We start from the raw sequence: 19870 nt of genomic DNA on the forward strand, positions 1-19870 counted from the left end.
AATGTACTGGAAGTGCCACTCTTTCTTACGGAAGTTGGGATAATGAGTAGGGGTGTTTCTGGTAAATGGGAATGATGCTTTTAAAATGGTATACCCGATGGCGCGTAACGGGTCAATGACACTGGTTTTTGAGCTACACGTGGCAATTTATATTCCTGACACGTTGGTAATAAAATTAAATAACTATTCTGATAATTAAGTGAGCATTTATTTTAAAAAAATTAATCATATAAAATAATTTTACATAAAAAAAATTATTTTTTAAATAAAAAATAAATTAAACATTATTTTAAAGTGTATTTGATAGTGTTTTTACTCGAAATGTTTTATTTTAAAGTGTTTCTTCAAAAAATATGATTTTTAAAATTTTAAAAGTATTTTTAAAATTTTATAAAACATCTAATTTTTTTTTCAAAAACATCTTTGACCTAAAAACGCCTTCTAGAATTATTGTGAAACAGATTCTTAATATTTTTATTAATTTTATTATAATAATTAAAAAATAAATAAAGCTGCTACAAAGAAAAGAAAATATAAATATGAATTGCTTATAATTTTATGAGCCTTAAAGAATAAAGAGTTTAAAATATTATATATTTTAAAAGATTTTATTCTACTTCATGTTTTTGTCTTTTCTATTATAACTAAAGAAGGAAATATAAACTATTTTTAATGATTTTAATTTTTTTTAATAGTAAAAGTGTATAAATCATATCATGAAGGATTATTCCTTTTAAATTTATAAAAATATTTAAATTAAAATACTTTAATCACTATATTATGTAAAATAAATATGTCTTGCTAAAATATATATTTACATTGTAAAAAAATAAAGACATAATGAGGTTTTTATATATGTTTAATAATGAGAGAAAAAAAAAGCTTTAGATTAATATAGGGGTGTCTTTCATATAGTGCATTAAATTAATTCAAATGTCATAATTTTAGCATGAGGGAAGATTCATTAAATATATGATAATGTTTATTTGTATTTTGAGCGTTACAATAGGTTTATAAAAATTATACGAATATAGATAAAAACTTTTATTAGTTTAAGGGTTCTCTTAATCGAATTTTGATAATTATAAAACAAAATCAAGATTATTAATGGTTCGAATCAAGTTAGGTTTTCCAAATTTATTTGTAAAAGTTCAAACAATTATGGAAGAATATCAATATCGTGAAGACTTGAGATCCTTGAAGACTTAATGTGACCTAGGACCTTATGTAATATGGTATTTATTGGTGCACTTAAGTCTAAATCGTTTTTAGGCATTTAAAATGTTAATCTCATCCATCCTTAACTTAAGAAGATCATTTTTTTTGTCAAAGAATTTGATGACTTATTGTTTTCAGTTGAAGCCTTCGGTTAAATTATTTCTAAACTTATTTTAAAAAGTTTTAACAATGTGTTAACAAACTATTTCAAACATCAAATCAAGTCATGTGAGCACTATAATGCAATTGGTTTAGAGCGTCAGGAACCAATTAAGCTTAATCGATCAAGGGACATTTGTATCTTCTGTCTCTTCCAGTAGATATGGTATAACTAGTTGAGGCAGAGTTGCAAAAAGTTGAACCAATTGCTTAATCGATTGAGGGTATGAGCCTTAACAATCACATGTCAATACATAAAAATACACAACACCTAGTGAACTGGTCAAATCAATTACTCGATCGATCAAGACCTATCTTTGGTTGTTAGGGTTCCTGAGCTAGTACACTATATATTGAAGAGTTCTAAAGCATTTATGAGTATGAGAATGATTGCATTCAATTGATAAAACTCTATTCTTCTCCATCAAAGCTATTTTACAAGTGCATTGATTCTTAACTCATAAATCTTTCCATGCATTTTCAAATTCATCATAACCTTTTCTTATATTAAGAGCAAAACTTGCCACTGGGTTTGAAATTCTTAAATTTCCTTTTACCAACTCTTTATAAGAAAAATTATTCAAGTTAGTTGAATGCTTGAAAAAACTATGAAGGTCCAACTTTAAAATCCAATTATAAAGAATTTGAAAACTTTGACTATTAAAGCTTTTAAGATAGTGAAATTCCCACTTGGTTAATAACTTAAAGATAGTGAACGTCAGACTTACAGAATCATTATAAAAGAGTTTGTAATTATCTTCTCTCAACTTTTTTATATTTCTCTTATTTTATTTATTATTTTTCTCATATTTTTTATATACTTTATTGTTTTAGAGTTTTAACACCTGGTTCACCACCCTCATCGGTGATTATCTTAATTTAATTAGCCATTTTTTAAAGCTTCAATATTAGATTTAAAAATTCTTGAAGAATAAAATAAAGGAATAAAGGGAATAATAATTTAACATTGCTCCATAATATGCTTATTATATATATCGTACCATGAAAGTTGGAACTTCACCTCACGACTTTGTCTTTATTTATTTATTTTTAACTTTATTATTATATATATTTCAACTTATATCTTTTATTTAGTAATATTAAATTAAATAGTAATTTTACATGAAATAAAATAATTTTAATGTATCTTATTAATTATATTTTTTATTTATATAATTTTAATACAATATTAAAAATAATTTAAATTTAAAATATTTAAGTTAAATATAAAACAAAATCCATAATATGTTTGTCCATTCCTATTTTATGTAAAAGGCACGATACATAATAAGACCAAGGGTTCTTCCGGAGTGAACACTCTAATCAAATTCTTCAGCTTTCCTTCTCGTTTACCCATCGACCTAGAATCAAATGAATTCCTTTGCTTTCAAGCAGGGTCAATGATTACTCCTTCGTATGATTTAGCTCCAATGTTCCAATCTTTTCTCCTCTTTCCTACTGTCCATTTTTATAGATTCTCAATTCAAGTATTAATATATGTTTTCATCAGTTATTTGGGTGAAGAAACTAGGGAGCATGGGTATTCTCATTTCTATTGAAGTGGAAAAAAAATTATCTATAATTTTTTATCTCCTTCAAAAAAGTTTTTGTTCGATCTTTTTTTTTAATATCATCATCCTTATTAATCTAACCACACATACGAGTAAAAAATAAAAAAAGTAAAAAATTAAACAAATTTTTTAACGTGATTCGATGATCAATGTGATCCCTATGTCCATATAATGCACCAATACTCTAACAATCCACTAATCAAAATGAATGTAAGGAGTTATAATGGTGAAGCTCTCGAAAAAAAACTGTCAATTGCAGTCGCTCTCTCTCAAAAAATAAAGTCCTAAACATAAAAGAGTTAAATAATTAATAAAAGGAAACTTGTCAATCATTAGATAAAAAATATATATATATTTCTGAAAGAGGGTTGCCCCTTCAACCCCACGAGTTGATCGAGCAATTTGATCTCCGACATCCCAAGCAAAACGCAATAATACTGATTCAATTTTCACAATCCAATAGTTTCTCCTCGTTAGATTATTATTTTTGTGGGTTATTATTGATTTACGCACGATGTTAATTAATTATTACCCATAACCCATAAACTCCGCACACCACAAACACACTTCAAGATAACCAAAACATACATATTAAACTATTGATCATTGAGAAAAGATTTATAATAATAATAACAATGATATCATCAACAAATATCGAAAATACTCCTTTTGAACCCATTATTCATAAGAACGATGTTTAGTTTTGCCTACAAAACTCAAGGAAATATTCAAAACAATACATGTCTTAACGAAAGACTCGTCTTATTTTTTTAATTTTTTCCATTTCTTTGTATAGAAATGCATTATTAACATCCATCTAAAAATGGAACAAATACACGAATAATAGTATTCAACTTAGCAATAGCTGTAAGTCTCTCTGTGTGATCAACTCCACCAGCTTAGTTTTCCGTCACATATTGGTAATCATCATGATGGTACTTAATGTTATGCACTTATTTACATCCCACTTTTTTTTTCCCCCTCTAGTAACTTGACAAAGGTCCATTCGTAGGTCTTCGAATGCCTAAGTCATCTTGCATGGCTTTTTCTCCAAATTGGATAGGCATCATCATGAGATATGGAACTTAGGAAATCCAAAGTAGGATGGAGACATGTTGACATAGGTTGAGTTGATTTTCCATGAAAAATGTAGTGGCATGGTAGGTGTTAATTGGTCTAGTTGCACAATGTATCGAGTCAAAGCGTAGGATATAATAGAGATATCTAAGTCAATTTATTAATTATTATTAAAAGCAATTTGTTGTTTTTAGAAAAAAGAAATAACAATATTTTTTTTAGTTATTTTTATTTATTTTTTGATAATTGTTTTAGAAAATAATTGGACAAGTATGAAAAATAATTAAAAATAAAATATTACATGTAAAATTTATTTTTTAAAAACATTTGAAAAAATAAAAGCAAATTGAAAACATCTAAAGTTCTCAAAAAAATCTTTTATTCTACAAAACATCGTAAAACTTTATTTTCAAAAATTGTTTTCGAAAATCTCCATCAACAAGATAAAAAACTTCTAGTAGAACATGAAATCTCATCAATGAGTGACAATAAAGACATATGTTGATCAAACCATAAACTAACAACAAACAGAAGGATCGTTTTAAAAAGACATTTAATTGAAAATTAGAAACATGGATAAATAGGGAGGAAAAATGACGTACTCTTAATAAAATGGATGAGTTCACGTATTTTAAAACCAATCACTTATACCATTTCTTAGAAGTAGAGTAACCAAAACACATAATAAATGACACCTAAGAGATGAAACCATCCAACGTTTTTGGAATCAACTAACTTAAGAAGGTTCTCTTCACCATTTATGTGTTCTAATTTTGATTTTCTTCTAAAAAAAAAACAAAACACTCTTAACCATATGACATAATCGAGCCTACCGAAAGTCGACTAAAACAATTTTCAAATTTAATGTAGTAATATTTATGATTTTAGTATTGCTTAGGTTATGTTGACTAAAAAAAATCGAATTTCTTCCTAATGATGTTTTTAATATTTAAGCTTTTTGAAATCAAAATTAAATATAAACAATTTTGATTTGAAAATGACTAAAGTAAATCTGAAAATGACTAAAGTAAATCCTAGAACAACTAAAGTAAATCCTAGAACGACTAAAGTAAATCTAAGTTCACTAACTTCAAATCAATTTCCAAGTCATATTTGCAAGTTGTGTTGAAAATTCTCACATATAATGAGTACACAACATATCTTAATATTATGAGGCATCTCATTGTAGAATTGAAAGTATGAGTACACAACATATCCTAATATTATAAGGCATCTCATTGTAGAATTGAAAGTTGAGAAAATGGGAGGCATATAATATGTCCTATCAATCAAATTACCATCAAAAAGTAAAAATAAAATAAAATAAAATAAAAGAATAGAGAGTCACTAGCAAGTGTAAGACAAAAGGGAAACACATTTGACATTGTGAATTGCTACTCAAATTTAAAATGGTCGACTTAGAGTTGAGTGCTTGGAATCTCAATACATTGATTCATAGTTTGATATTTCATATTTGGTCTTGATCAAAATAGTTCCATTTTTGGGGAGCCATGGAAGAGGCAATTGATGGGACCAATCATTCCCACTCAAGGTTCATATTTCTCTCCTTTAAGTCTTTTAAGCCCACCCTCTTTCCCTCTCCACTCCAAGGGTGCTCTCTTGGTTGCTTGGCAACTTGGCATGTACTCTTCCACATCTTTCTAGATTCTATGCTACAAATTTTTCTTGTTAATCAAGGATTAAAATTTAGAGACTTCTATTTGTAGTGGTATGTGATATTTGTAGGGGACTCCTATTATTTGATATTTATTTTTTAAAACAATTTTTTATTATTTAAAAAAATTATTTTTAAAATTTAGAAAACACATTTAATGGATTTTTTTTATAGAAGACATTTTTTTTTGAGAATTTGTTTTAAAAATAGGTTGCTTTCTAAAATAAATTTTAGATGTTTTCAGTTACAAAGCATTTTTAAGAATGATTAAAAATATAGATAAGATTTAAAAAAAAATTGTATTGGATTTAAGTGTGTATTATCTTTGTGATGAATAAGAGGTTATTTGATAAAATTTAATATTTATTACTTAATAATATTAATTGACTTAAATTAAATTATTTTTAAGTTGTTCACTTAAAACTTATTACTTAAATTTATTTTAATTATTAAGGTTATTTGATAAAGTTAACTTAAAATTTATTTTACATCATCAAATTTACATATTTACCCTCATTAATTTTATTTAATATTCATTTTTATAAGTTTAATACAATAAATTTATTTGTTAAACATCCATGTTTAAAATATTGTATATACAGAAGATAACTACAAAATATTTACAATAAAAACGAGTCATGAATATGAAATTATAATTGTAAAATATATTCTCACTAGCATAGGCAAATATAGTAAAAAAGATTTGAGATTAAAAAAAAGTTAACTATTTTAATTTAATACTTAAAAGTTATTTTTAACTTTAAGTTATGATATTAAATTATTTTCTTAAATATGTTTAATTTATTTAATAATTTAAATTAAGTTATTAAGTTATATTAAATCATTAAATTGATTTATCAAACATCCTTGAACAAACTTTTTTTTATATTTGAGTTATCAAATAAAATTTTATTTTTAAAAAACAATTAAGAACTGTATTTAAGAACTATTCGAAAAAACTAGGTCATATTTTCTAAACCTTATTTTTAAAATCTTTCTTTAAGTTAAATAACAAAAAAATATTTTTCTAGTATTTTTTAGAAAGTAAGGGTACTTGATAAGTTGTTTTCACAAATAGTTTTTAAAAATAAAAATAAAAAACTTGTTTGAATAAGTTGTTTTTAATTTTTTTTTAATTTTGTAAAAACATTTTAAATCCAATTTATATAATATAAATTAAATATAATTCAAGTATTGTTAAAAATGAAAATAGTTTTTTAATTACAAATAAATTAAAAATAAATAGTTTTTAGTAAACATGAATAATAACATTATTATAATAAAATCATAAATTATATTTTTTCTATAAAAATATATAGAAACACAAGGATATTAACATGGTCTTTTTTTTTTTGTTAAAAATGAATAATAATGATTTAAAATATTTATTTTTAACAACATTTTATTTAAAATGAATAATAAATAAAGTTTAATTTTTTTTTGTACTGAATTATGAACATAATATTCTCAAATATTTTGATTTAATTTAAAATTAATTAAATCAAATTTTTAATTCAAAATTATTCTTAAAAATTAAAAATTAAAATCATTAAAGAATTTAAATTATTAATTATGTCTTACTTAATTTATAATTTATTTATCTAAATTCAAAAAATATAGTTGTATGTATAAGAGAAATAGTAAAGTCATGACTCATAATATATCAGTTTTGACCTTTTTTTTTTTTTTTTATGATTAGATTTATCTTTTGAGTTTCAAATTATTTTTAAAAACTGTTAAACCTATTATAAATTCAATGCAAAGTGTCATTTGATTTTAAATTCATTTGTATTGTGAGAAGATTTATAAAAATATAATTATGTGCAAAAAAAATAATAGAGTTATTATGAACGAATTTTTATTCTTAAATTTCTTGTATTAATGAGTTCATTATTTGAGTTTTGAATTATTTTTAAAAATTATTAAACTCCTTGATAAATTTAACAAATTAAATCTTATTTAATTTGGAGCTTATTTGTTTAGTGATTTTTTTTTAAACAATGATTTTATATAAAAGAGAAACAATAGAGTCCTTTTAGATCAATTTTTGCCCATAAATGTGATGTATTGATTAAATCATTATTTAAAATTTAAATTATTTTTAAAAATTATTTGACTAATGAATGAATCCAATACATTAACTCTTGTTTAATTTGGAATCTATTTACCTGATGAAAAAAAAAACAGAAAATAATAATCCTATGTCAAAAAAAAAAAAAAGTAAAGTCATTATAAACCAATTTATCCATAAATTTATAGTATTAATTAGTTCATTATTTGAGTTCTAAATAAATTTTGGTCTATAATTTTTTAATATTATTGAGTTTTATGACATTTTAGTATTAATTGAATCAATTTTTAAGTTTCAAACTATTTTTAAAAATTAATAAATTTGATATACCAAATGAAAACGTTTAGAGAAGTTAGAAAAAGATATCATGTTAAATTTAATTTTTTTTTTCATGGTTTTTTGAAAATTTTCAATGTATTGCTTTTGTTTTTAATAACTAGTGAAAACAATTTCATACTTATCCTCTAAAAAGTATTCTTTATTTCATTTTATGTTTAAAAAATTGTTTTTAGAAAACACAATCTTTTAAAAACAATATTCTATTTTTAAAAACAAAAAACTATTGAGCCCTAAGCCTAAATTCTTCATAAAAATATCCACAAACCATCATGGGAAACTATAGTTAAACACTGCATCAAATGCTTAATGGCTTCAAATCCAAATGATTAAACTTGTATCCAAATGGGAAACTAAACAAAGTGATGTCATGGGTGTGGGTTGACCTTACGATGACCACCAAAATTGGATGGTGTTTGATTCAACCCAATTTTAAATTGAATTTGCTTTGGGTATTAGAAAATGGGTGGAGTGATGATGATCAATGACATCACTAGATTCCACACTACACGGCAGATGTAGAGGATTGGGCCCCCCATTTTTGTCGTTTTTCCTTCAAGTATCCCACCCAAATTCCCCTTTGGCATCAAACTTTTCATCATTATTTTATTAGTGCCCTTATTCTTTTATTTTTGTTCTTCCCCTCCCACATATTTGCCTTTAGAATGCCCTTTAATCACCAAACTACCACCCCCCATCCTTTATTTTCTTTTAAATATTTCATGATTTATTTTATAAATTATTAATGCAAAATATTATCTCAATAAAATATAATGGGTATTGTTGATTTTAATTTTAAAAAATTAAAAATATTCTTTTTACACATTTGGTAATATTTTTTAATTTGATTTTATTTATTAATGATAATTATTGGGTCATGGGTTTTCAAATAATTTGAGAATTTTGGGCATGAAAATATTTTTATAATATATACTAATTTTGAGCATCCATTACCTTATGAATGTATTAGTCAAAGATACATTACAACCATTGAATTAAATATTATTTATTTCACTACTAATGAGACTTTGAATTTACTTTTTGAAGTTGAGAAGAAGTGGATGGACGTAGTATGTTTTTTTAATTCAATGGTGCCAAGGCACTTTGTAAAATAATTTAGAGTAAATCACAAATAAAATAATATCAAGCTTAAATTATGCTTTCAAATAATTAATTCTACTAAGGTATTTGGTTAAAATTTGAAGTACAAAATTTATGACAAGTACATCAATTAATTAGATATATTTTTTTTTGAAAAATATTAATGAAAAAAATCTATTTAATATTTAAATATAATTTAAGGTTGATATTATTAACCAAATCATGCACACAAGCAGAAAATAAAGAAAAAGACAATTTTTAATGTGGTTCGATCATCAATGTAATCCTTATGTCAATGGAGTATATCAACACTCAATAATCTACTAATCAAAATGAATTTAAAGAGTTATAATGGTGAAACTCTAAAAAAACTCTCTCAATTGTTGTCACACTCTCTAAAAAAATAAAACCCTAAACATAAAAGGGTTAAATATATAATAAGGACAAACACGTCAATTATCGTATAAAAATCTCGTAGGGTGCTACCCTCTTTAACCTCGCGAGCTAACTAGGTAATTCGACCCTTAACATTCTGAGTGAAACACAACAAAATTGATTTAGACTTAATAATCCAATAGATATTATTTTAAAAAAAAAATAATATTTGAAGTAGGATTTGGTACTTTAATTTTTTAATCAATTTTCAAAAACACTTTTTTTTTTTTAATGTAAGCTTTTAGGAATTTTAATATTTTATATAAAGTATTTTGTTTTTATTTGAATCCAAATAAGGTCTTTATTTTTATTTTAGTGGAAATAGTTTAAATAAGCAAAAGTTTTGAATCATTATTCGAATATTTTGTCAATTCTTGGTTTATAAAAATAATTTAAAATTTATATTACAAGATTATTCAAATTTAGTTATTGGGTTTTTTCTAGCCTATTTAATAATAACAATATAAATAAAAAATATTGAAGTAATGTCTAGTAATTCTTGTTCTCTTACATTTCCATGATTATTCAATAAACACTTCCATCTCTAAGCAAACCCTTGTTGTTTTCATTTTAATATTGCACTAATTCATCATTTCAAAATATAATGTCATTTTATTTGCTTGAATAAAAATAATTTAAAATTTTAAAAATTATCCAAATTCAATTATTAAGTTTTTCCTATCGAATTTAATAATAATACATTTGAAAATAAAAAAGATTGTCGGAAATCCCTAAGAAGAGAAATGCATGAATAAATAAAAACATTGAAGTAATGTGTGGCAATTCTTGTTGTCTTCCACCTCTCCGATTGACATGTAAACATATAGATCTCTAAATAAATTCACGTCATTCTCGTTTAAATATTTTATTGGCGTATCATTTCAAAAAAATTTATAATATTAGCTTATTTGCTTGAATTCACTAAATTATTATTAAAATATAAAAATAATTTAAAAATTATATTACAAAAATTTATCCTAATTCAAATATTGAATTTTTTTATAGCCAATTTAATAACACAACATATTTGAGAAAAAAAAAAAAACGATTGTTGGAGAACCCATGGAAGAAAAATAAATGAATAAATGAAAACATTGAAGTAATGAGTAGCAATTGTTATTGTCTTCCACATCCATGATTGACATGCAAACACTTAAGATTTCTAAATAAAGTCACATCATTTTCGTCTAGATACGCAAACATTTAAGATTTCTAAATAAAGTCACATCATTCTTGTCTAGATGTCTCACTAGTGTATCATTTCAAACTTTTATATAATTTTAGTTCATTTGCTTGAATTCACTAAATTATTATCAAAATATAAAAATAATTTAAAAATTATAGCACACAAAATCATCCTAATATGATTATTGAATTTTTCATAACCAATTTAATAACACAACATATTTGAAAATAAAAACGATAGTCAGAAAACCCTAAAAAGAGAAATAAAGGAATAAATAAAAACATTAAAGCAACGAGTAGTAATTATTATTGTCTTCCACATCCATGGTTGACATACCAACACTTAGATCTTTAAATAAAGTCCCGTCATTCTCACTTAAATATTCCATTTACCATTTCAAAATTTTTAATAATGTTAGTTTATTTGCTTGAATTCACTAAATTATTATTCAATTTTAAAAATAATTTAAAAAATTATAATACACAAAATCATCCTAATACAATTAGTGAATTTTTCATAGCATATTTGAAAAAACAACAGTCAAAAAACCTCAAAAAAGAGAAGTAAATGAATAAATGAAAACATTGAAATAATGAGTAGCAATTATTATTGTCTTCCACATCCATGGTTGACATGCAAACACTTAAGATCTCTAAATAAAGTCAAATCACTCTTGTATAAATATTTCACTAATTTACCATTTTAATTTTTTTTAAATGTTAGTTTGTAAAATTATATTACACGGAATCATCCAATTTAATAACACAACATATTAAAAAAAAAAAAATTGTCAAAAACCCCGAGGAGAGAAATAATTGAACAAATAAAATAATGATTAGCAATTATTATTGTCTTCGACATCCATGATTGATATGCAAACACTTAAATCTCTAAGTAAATTCATGTCATTTTTCACTTAAATATTTCAATCACCCATTTTTAAAATTTTTTTATAATGCTATTTTATTTTCTCAAATCCACTAAGTTATCATTAAAATGTAAAAGTAATTTAAAAATTAATTATATTATAGAACTATCCAAATTCAATTATTGAATTGTTCCTAGTTAATTTAATAAAAAAGAAAAAATGATTATAAAAAATCCAAAGAAGATAAATAAAAACATTGAAGTAATCTATAACAATTCCTATTGTTTTCCACGTACATCCATAATTGACATCTAAATACTTAGATCTCTAACTAAATTCATGCCATTTTGGCTTAAATATTTCACTAGCTAGTCCATCATTTCAAACTTTTTATAATATAAATTTAATTACTCGAATCCATTAAATTATTATTAAAATATAAAAAATATTTAGAAATTATATTACAAAATTATTGAAATTCAATTATAAAATGTTCTTTTAGATACATTTTTTATTTTTATTTTTAAAAATAAAAATAATAGTAACTTTTATATAAAATATAATAACCCTTGTAAGAAAAAACATCAATCAACTTATCATAGATTCTTAAAAATTACTTTTAAATATTTCATTTACCATTTCAAATTTTTTAAAAATGTTAGTTTATTTGCTTGAATTCACTAAATTATTATTAAAATTTCAAATTATAGTACACAAAATCATCCTAATACAATTATTGAATTTTTCCTACCTAATTTAATAACACAAAATATTTGAAAAAACAATTGTTCGAAAAACCCCAAAAAGAGAAATAAATAAATAAATGAAAACATTGAAATAATGAGTAGCAATTATTATCGTCTTCCACAAATACCTCAATTTTTCTAAATGGTTTTTAAAAATCAATATTGTTTTAAGTTAAATTCCTAGAAAGCCCTTATATTGTTTTTAAAATTTTTTGCTTTTTTTGTTTTTGAAGAGTATATACAAAAGACACCAAAGTGCTTTTTCTATCCAATGTAATAACAAGATGGTTAAAAAGAAAAGGGAAAAATAAAGGAAAAGGAGGATTGTGAAGAAGAGAAAAAAATCAGAACATTGAGGCCATGTGTCTGCCATGAATGGGCAATTTTTGCTGTCTTCCATATCCATGATTGAACTGCAAACCAGTGGTGCATCCATCACTTTCTTTCATGCTTCTCCATACTCCAACATTGACCCCACCATTCACTCCCATATTCTCAAACCAATTTCCCATGCAACCTTTATAATTCGATGGCAAATCTGTAATTCAACCTAATTCTAATGCCAATTTACTTCCCATAAACCACTCCTTGTCTATATAAATATATAATACTAGCCTCTTGCCACCTTCACACTAATCCTTACTCACTTCCAAAGTATACTCCAAGGTCCAACTATGCAGGCCAAACCTTTCCATGCTGTCCCGGTCAAATTCCCTTCTCCAACAAAGCTCCCTCTTCTCCAGAAACCTCCGGCCATGCCGGAGAAAGTACTGTCAAGAGCTATTTCCATTTCCACACCTGATACTAGGGTTTCAGATGTCTCGACCCCGAATTTGGATGACTCCATGGCTGCATTTTGGGATTATCAGTTTCTCTTTATGTCGCAACGCTCTGAAACAGATGGGTCTATTGCTTTACGCGTGGTTGATGGTGCAATTCCCGTTGATTTTCCTTCGGGTACGTATTTTCTAGCTGGGCCGGGTCTTTTTAGCGATGATCATGGGTCGACGGTCCATCCTTTGGATGGGCATGGGTATTTGAGGGCTTTTGCCATTAATGGACCGGGTAAAGAGGTCAAGTTCTCGGCTAGGTATGTGAAAACGGAGGCCCAGTTGGAGGAGCACGACCCGATGACCCGTGGGTGGCGATTCACGTACCGCGGCCCGTTTTCGGTATTGAAAGGAGGGAAGAAGGTGGGGAACAGGAAGGTGATGAAAAATGTGGCGAACACCAGCGTGTTGAAGTGGGGTGGACGGTTGATGTGCTTGTGGGAGGGTGGAGACCCCTATGAGATTGAATCTGGGACGCTGGATACGATCGGAAGGCTCGATATGATGGAGGGCTGTGATTCATTGCATGAAGGTGGCAGCCCCGGCAGTGATGCTTGGGATTTGGCTGCGGCGGCGTTGAAGCCAATTCTACATGGTACGTACACAAAAACATTGCATTATTTTCCGACTGAGGCTAGGGTGACGGGTTGCATTTGTTGCTTAGATGACAGCCAAGTTACAGCCGTTCACCTCCCCATCACGGTGTTGAACCAGAGAGACGCATGAGGTGTCCTCACAGTTCCGTGACGCTAGAGTAGCCCCAAAACCCCCCTCCCACGAATCCCCGATTTCAAAAAATTCCCATCACTGACTATACATTATATTTTTATATCATAAGATTTCAATGGACGGTCAGAATTATTATTATTATTTAATTAAAATATCATATCTTTGCCTCGTAATGCCAACAAGAAGTTCCATGTATATATTAGCTGAATTAAAAATTAATGATAATATTTTATTATAAAAATGCAGGAGTGTTCAAGATGCCGGAGAAGCGGCCACTGTCGCATTATAAAATTGATGCTAAAAGAAATAGGCTTCTGATGATGTGGTGTAACGCAGAAGACATGTTGCTGCCTCGGAGCAATTTTACAATCTATGGTAAATTAATATTATATTTAATTAAAGCAATGTATGGTATGGTTAGGAGTTTGGAGTTTGGACCGACATGATTTAATTTAATTAAATAAGTACATTATGATGCAGAATTTGATTCGAAAATGAAGGTGGTACAAAGGAAAGAGTTCAAGATTCCGGATCATTTGATGATCCATGATTGGGCTTTCACCGATTCTCATTATGTCTTGTTCTCCAATCGAATCAAGCTTGATATTCTAGGTAATGTGCCATCCACCATTCCTCTACCTTACCCAAATTTTTTTATTTGTATATTTTCAAAATTTTTATTTTTTGTATAAAAAAAGAATTACTTATCAATTTTTATTTTTTTAGAAGCATATATATATATATATATATATATATATATATATATATATATATATATATATATATATATATATATATATATATAAAGAATTATTAAATTTAAATATATTTTTTAAGTTTTTTTTTTTTGAGAACTCAAATATAGAAAAAAAAAAAGTTTTCTAGATCATCTTCTATGAAGGTACCATATGGTCATAAACAATATAAAATTTTCTAACTATTCTTTATCTTTTCAGTTACTCCAAATAGTCTAAAAAAAATAACTAAGAACATCTTAAATTCATTCTAAAAAACCATTTTTAAAATAAGTTTTGAAAAAAAAAATTATATTCTATTGAAAGTTTATCAAACATATTTTCTAACTTAGAAAAATATTTTCTATTTTAAGAAATAAAATATTATGTTTACAATTACCAAATATAGCATTCATTTTATTATTATTAATATATATTTTTTTACTTTTTATTTGTCTCTACTTTAAGTTAAAATTTCACAATTAAGAGTGTGTTTGATAGTGATTCTAAGAAGTATTTTTACCATTTTTAATACTTGAAATTTTTTATATTTTGAGTATTAGAAAAACTAAATGTGTTTCTTAAAAGTACTATCAAACATACTCTGAAAATGCGTTTGATAGTATTTTTATTTCAAGTGTTTTTAGTGAAAATGTTTCTTTAAGAGAATCACTTATTAAGTATTTCTTCATAAAATGTTACAAGTGATTTTTCAAAATTTAAAAGTGTTTCCTAAATTTTTTCAAATATTTAAAGTGCATTTGAGAGTGATTCTAGAAAGCGTATATAACATTTTTAATAATGATAAAAAATTTTAAGTATTAAAAATGTTAAAAACGTTTTCTAAAATCACTCTCAAATGCATTATTAATTTTCTTTCAAAAATGCTTTCAATATTAAAAACATTTCTTAAAATCATTATCAATTGAGTCTAAAACTAATAAGAAAAAGTAAATATATAAGTTCCCACAATCGAATTTAAAAAAAAAAAAACTTATTATTTCAAAATAATTTTGTAGGATCAATGGGGGCCTTAAGTGGACTATCACCAATGATATCAGCATTATCGGCAAACCCTAGTAAACCAACCTCTCCAATCTATCTCCTTCCTCGATTCTCTGACGACGTCACTGGAAATCGAGATTGGAGAGTTCCAATTGAAGTTCCTTCACAGTTATGGCTGATACATGTTGGCAATGCCTATGAGGAGAGGGACGAGAGAGGAAACTTCAACATTCAAATACATGCCAGTGCTTGCTCTTATCAATGGTTCAATTTCCACAAAATGTTTGGTAATATTTACTTTTCATTAATTTTATTTTTATTTCCTAAAATAAACCATATTTATTTATTTACTTTTTTTTTCTTTGTACAGGATATGATTGGCAAAGTAGGAAATTAGACCCTTGTGTTATGAATGTTCAACAAGGCCAAGAAGAATCACTTCCACACCTCATTCAAGTCTCCATCAACTTGGATGCCAATGGTACATCCAAGAATTGTAGTGTCGAACCTTTGAATCAATGGAACAAACCCTCCGACTTCCCCTCCATCAATCCATCTTCCTCCGGCATAAAAAACACATACATGTATGCGGCGGCCGCATCTGGTTCCCGCTCAACCTTGCCACATTTTCCTTTTGACACCATCGTTAAAGTAAATGTCCCTAACAAGTCGACTCATAGGTGGTCTACCGGTACTAGGAGGTTCATAGGTGAGCCCATCTTTGTTCCCAAGGGTATTGAAGAAGACGACGGTTACCTTCTGGTAGTCGAGGTAAGTATTAAATTATTATACCATTTTACAATGTTAGAAGCAATTCAAAATCTCTTGTTTGATTTATCATAGAAAATATAATGAAAAATCAAGTAGAATTAAACTTATTTCAAGACTTACATGTTTTCAAACCATTTACTCTTTACATAAAAGAAAAAAGATGATAAATAAATTTGAAAAAGTATGTAAATTTTTTTATTTTGAGAAAAGTGTCTTTTTATACACTTATATGACAAAAAAAAAAAACCATAAAATAGGAATCTAAATTTATAAAATATAAATTTCAAGCACCTATCGAAAAATAACTAGCATTTCCAACACTTTTTGGTAGAAAGTACTACATTTGACCATTTAGGTACTATATTTTAATTATATAAGTACTATATTGATCATTTTAAGTACTACCTTTGATCGATAAGCGCATGAAACTTGAATTATTGTTAAATAATTCATATTTTATAATTATTTTTACATGAGTACGTGGAAACATATGTTTTTTTATATTATTTTTCACTATTTTCTTTTATTATACTTTTTGTAAACTTTTCAAGATCCAAATAGATTCAAATATTTTCGTTCTTTTTCTTTTTAAACTAACATTTTAAGGTTCTGAAAATTGTTGTTTATATTGTTTTACAGTATGCAGTGTCAATACAAAGGTGTTACCTTGTCATATTGGATGCTAAGAGAATAGGAGAGATTGATGCACTTGTAGCAAGGCTTGAAGTCCCAAAACATTTGACTTTTCCCATTGGATTTCATGGCTTTTGGGCCCCCAAAGAGTAGGTTAATTTGTACATATTTTTAATGTAGAATTAAATAGAAATCCATGTTACATGATTTGTATTTAATTCAATTTTATTGCTTAGTGACTAATGTGATAATTGGTTTAGATTTGCAAAAGTAAGTCTCCCTTAATATTTTCTTGAAGTTCATTCTCAGTAGTAATGAAATTGATACATGGGAACAAGTGCATCGGCCTAGTTTGGGAGTGACTATTATAGAAGTAGCTAGAGTTATTTTTACGAGAAAAAAAAAGAGGGTATTTTTGCCAAAATACGACCAAAAAAGGATGAAGGGTTAGATACCTAAAATTGTGTTTTCAATAACCCTTTTTATCAAATAACCCTTGAAAGTACTTTTGATAATGGGCTACATAACAAAAACATAATTTTTAGAAGAGACATCTATCTACCATGCAAGTCCACAAATCACTTGGAAGTGATTTTTTATATTTTTAATAGTGACCTTCTGCATAAATTTTTGTAAGTGTTTCCAACCTTTCAAGAATTACTACCAATTTTAGTAGTTGCTTGAGGGGTTTTTAGTGCATTCATTAATACAAAGGAAAAATAAATAAATAAATATAAAGTTAAAAGTTTCCATTATGGTTTATGAATTTAGTTTCATTATGTGAAGTTAATCTAATTAGCAAATATAAGTAATCACTCGAGAGAGGGGAGGTGAATTGATTGATGATCATTATTTGAAAATTTTGTTAAATTGCAAATATTATAAACAATAAAAAATATAAAGCAAGACTAGTTTGTAATAAAATAAAGAAATATGAAAGAGAGTGCAAGTAACAATTTTAACATGGTTTTACACGACCTCACCTATGTTCATTACCTTAAGCTTTAATCCAAGCCTTGAGGTACTCCACTATACCAAAGATCCTTCAATCTAAGGAATATTTCAATATACACTTGGTTTCTATGTATCAATGGATTTCTACAACTCCATAAGAACAATTTTTTCTATACTTAAAACAACTCTTTGATAAAACATTATGAGGAAAGATTTTTCAAGTTGTTAGTATTTAAGCTTTGGTGGATTATCCACAAACATGGAGAGTGGTACTAATGCAATACTCACAAATCTTGATGGATTAACTACTTATTTCTCATTTAAGATTACTTTCAAGCAATGTTTTTATAATTGGACCGGTCATTGAATCGAAAAAATCATCGGTTCAAGGTTCACTAATTGGACCGTGATCGAATCGTGGTCAAATAAGTGACATCATTAATATATAATTTATATAATATTATTAAAAATAAAAATATTTTTAAGAAATTATATATATAGATATAAAATAATTTTTTTAAATAATTTTTCAATTTTATATTTGATATATCAAATATAAAAATAATAAATATAAAATTGATTGGAGCCAAAATATGTGCTCTAATGGCACATATTCTATATGATTTGTGCACCAAAGGACATTTAAATCGCCCAACTTGACCTAAATCAATGCTAAGGCCCTAGCCATGAGTTTAATTTGTACTTTAGAGACTTATCTTAGGTTCAAGGGAAGAAAATGGTGCAAGTTGAATCATTTTAGATTTTGAAAGATCAAAAAAGGGCTAAATGAGGAAATAAGTGAGTCAAGACTCATGGACCGTAAGAAAAGGCAAGATGAGGATAATCATGAGTTTGAAAGATGATAAATGACCATTATGGAGTAAGAAATAAGGAAAGAAAACATAGGAAATGAGGCATGAAGCAAGATTCAGCTGCATGAAAATTTAGAACTAAAAAATATGATGGCATTATATACTCTGACTTTGAGTACTAATTTAGAGTACTTCTTGGAGTCCATTGTATACATACTATATATCATTTTGAAGCTTGGGAAGTCAAGAGTCCAACGCTTTAAACAGTGTGCAAATTAGAGCTGAAATGAAGAAGTTATGACCATTTGAAGACAACTGCACCAAGTTGGAGGGTCATTTCGAAATGATTTCGAAATTCAACTTATGATTTCAAAATTCAACTTATGAATTCGAAATCCACTTTGAAATAACACCAATTTCGAATTCACCCACTGCCACTCTGATGTTTCACCTCCTCTACCTTGGGAATTGCATCTAGGGCACTCCATCCTCCCTAAGTGGACCCCACATGACTAGAAATCACCATTTTATTATTTTTTTAATCATTTTTAGGAAATTATTTTGTAATAAGTGGACAATGAGAGTGTGCCACATGTTAGGTAATTCATGGTATTATATAAACTCTCTCAATTCTAGGTTTGAGGGATCTTGAATTTTTTTTCCGGAGAGTTTGACATTGAAGGTGGAAGAAAACGAGAACTTTGATTTGTTTTCTTTTTCTTCTTTATTAAATATATTATTTTTAGTTTCTTTTGATTCAAATTATGGATTTTTACCCTATTATGAATTGTGAATGTGACATCACTTCCATGAGAGGCTAAGAGTCAACTTAGGGCTTGAAGCATGAAAACCTAAAGGTTAGAAAACCTATAGGGATAATGGGTAAATTATTATAACAATGAGATTAATTATTGGTTGGGTGACAATTTATCAATTTTTTTTATTCTATCCTTGTGAGT

At 26.6% G+C, this 19870-nt stretch overlaps 1 protein-coding gene across 1 annotated transcript; it reads left to right on the top strand.

Annotated features, from left to right (window-relative positions):
• Positions 1-13103: 13103 nt before the first annotated feature.
• LOC100242750 (carotenoid cleavage dioxygenase 7, chloroplastic) lies at positions 13104-17298 on the top strand. The gene is made up of 6 exons (XM_002274162.4): positions 13104-13868; positions 14249-14377; positions 14483-14614; positions 15756-16028; positions 16112-16512; positions 17152-17298. The coding sequence occupies exons 1-6, from the start codon at positions 13118-13120 to the stop codon at positions 17296-17298; spliced, it is 1833 nt and encodes a 610-aa protein (XP_002274198.1). The 5' UTR covers positions 13104-13117.
• The last annotated feature ends 2572 nt before the right edge of the window (positions 17299-19870 follow it).

This window comes from Vitis vinifera, chromosome 15 (assembly GCF_030704535.1).
Source record: "Vitis vinifera cultivar Pinot Noir 40024 chromosome 15, ASM3070453v1".
In the NCBI taxonomy this organism is placed as follows: Eukaryota; Viridiplantae; Streptophyta; class Magnoliopsida; order Vitales; family Vitaceae; genus Vitis; species Vitis vinifera.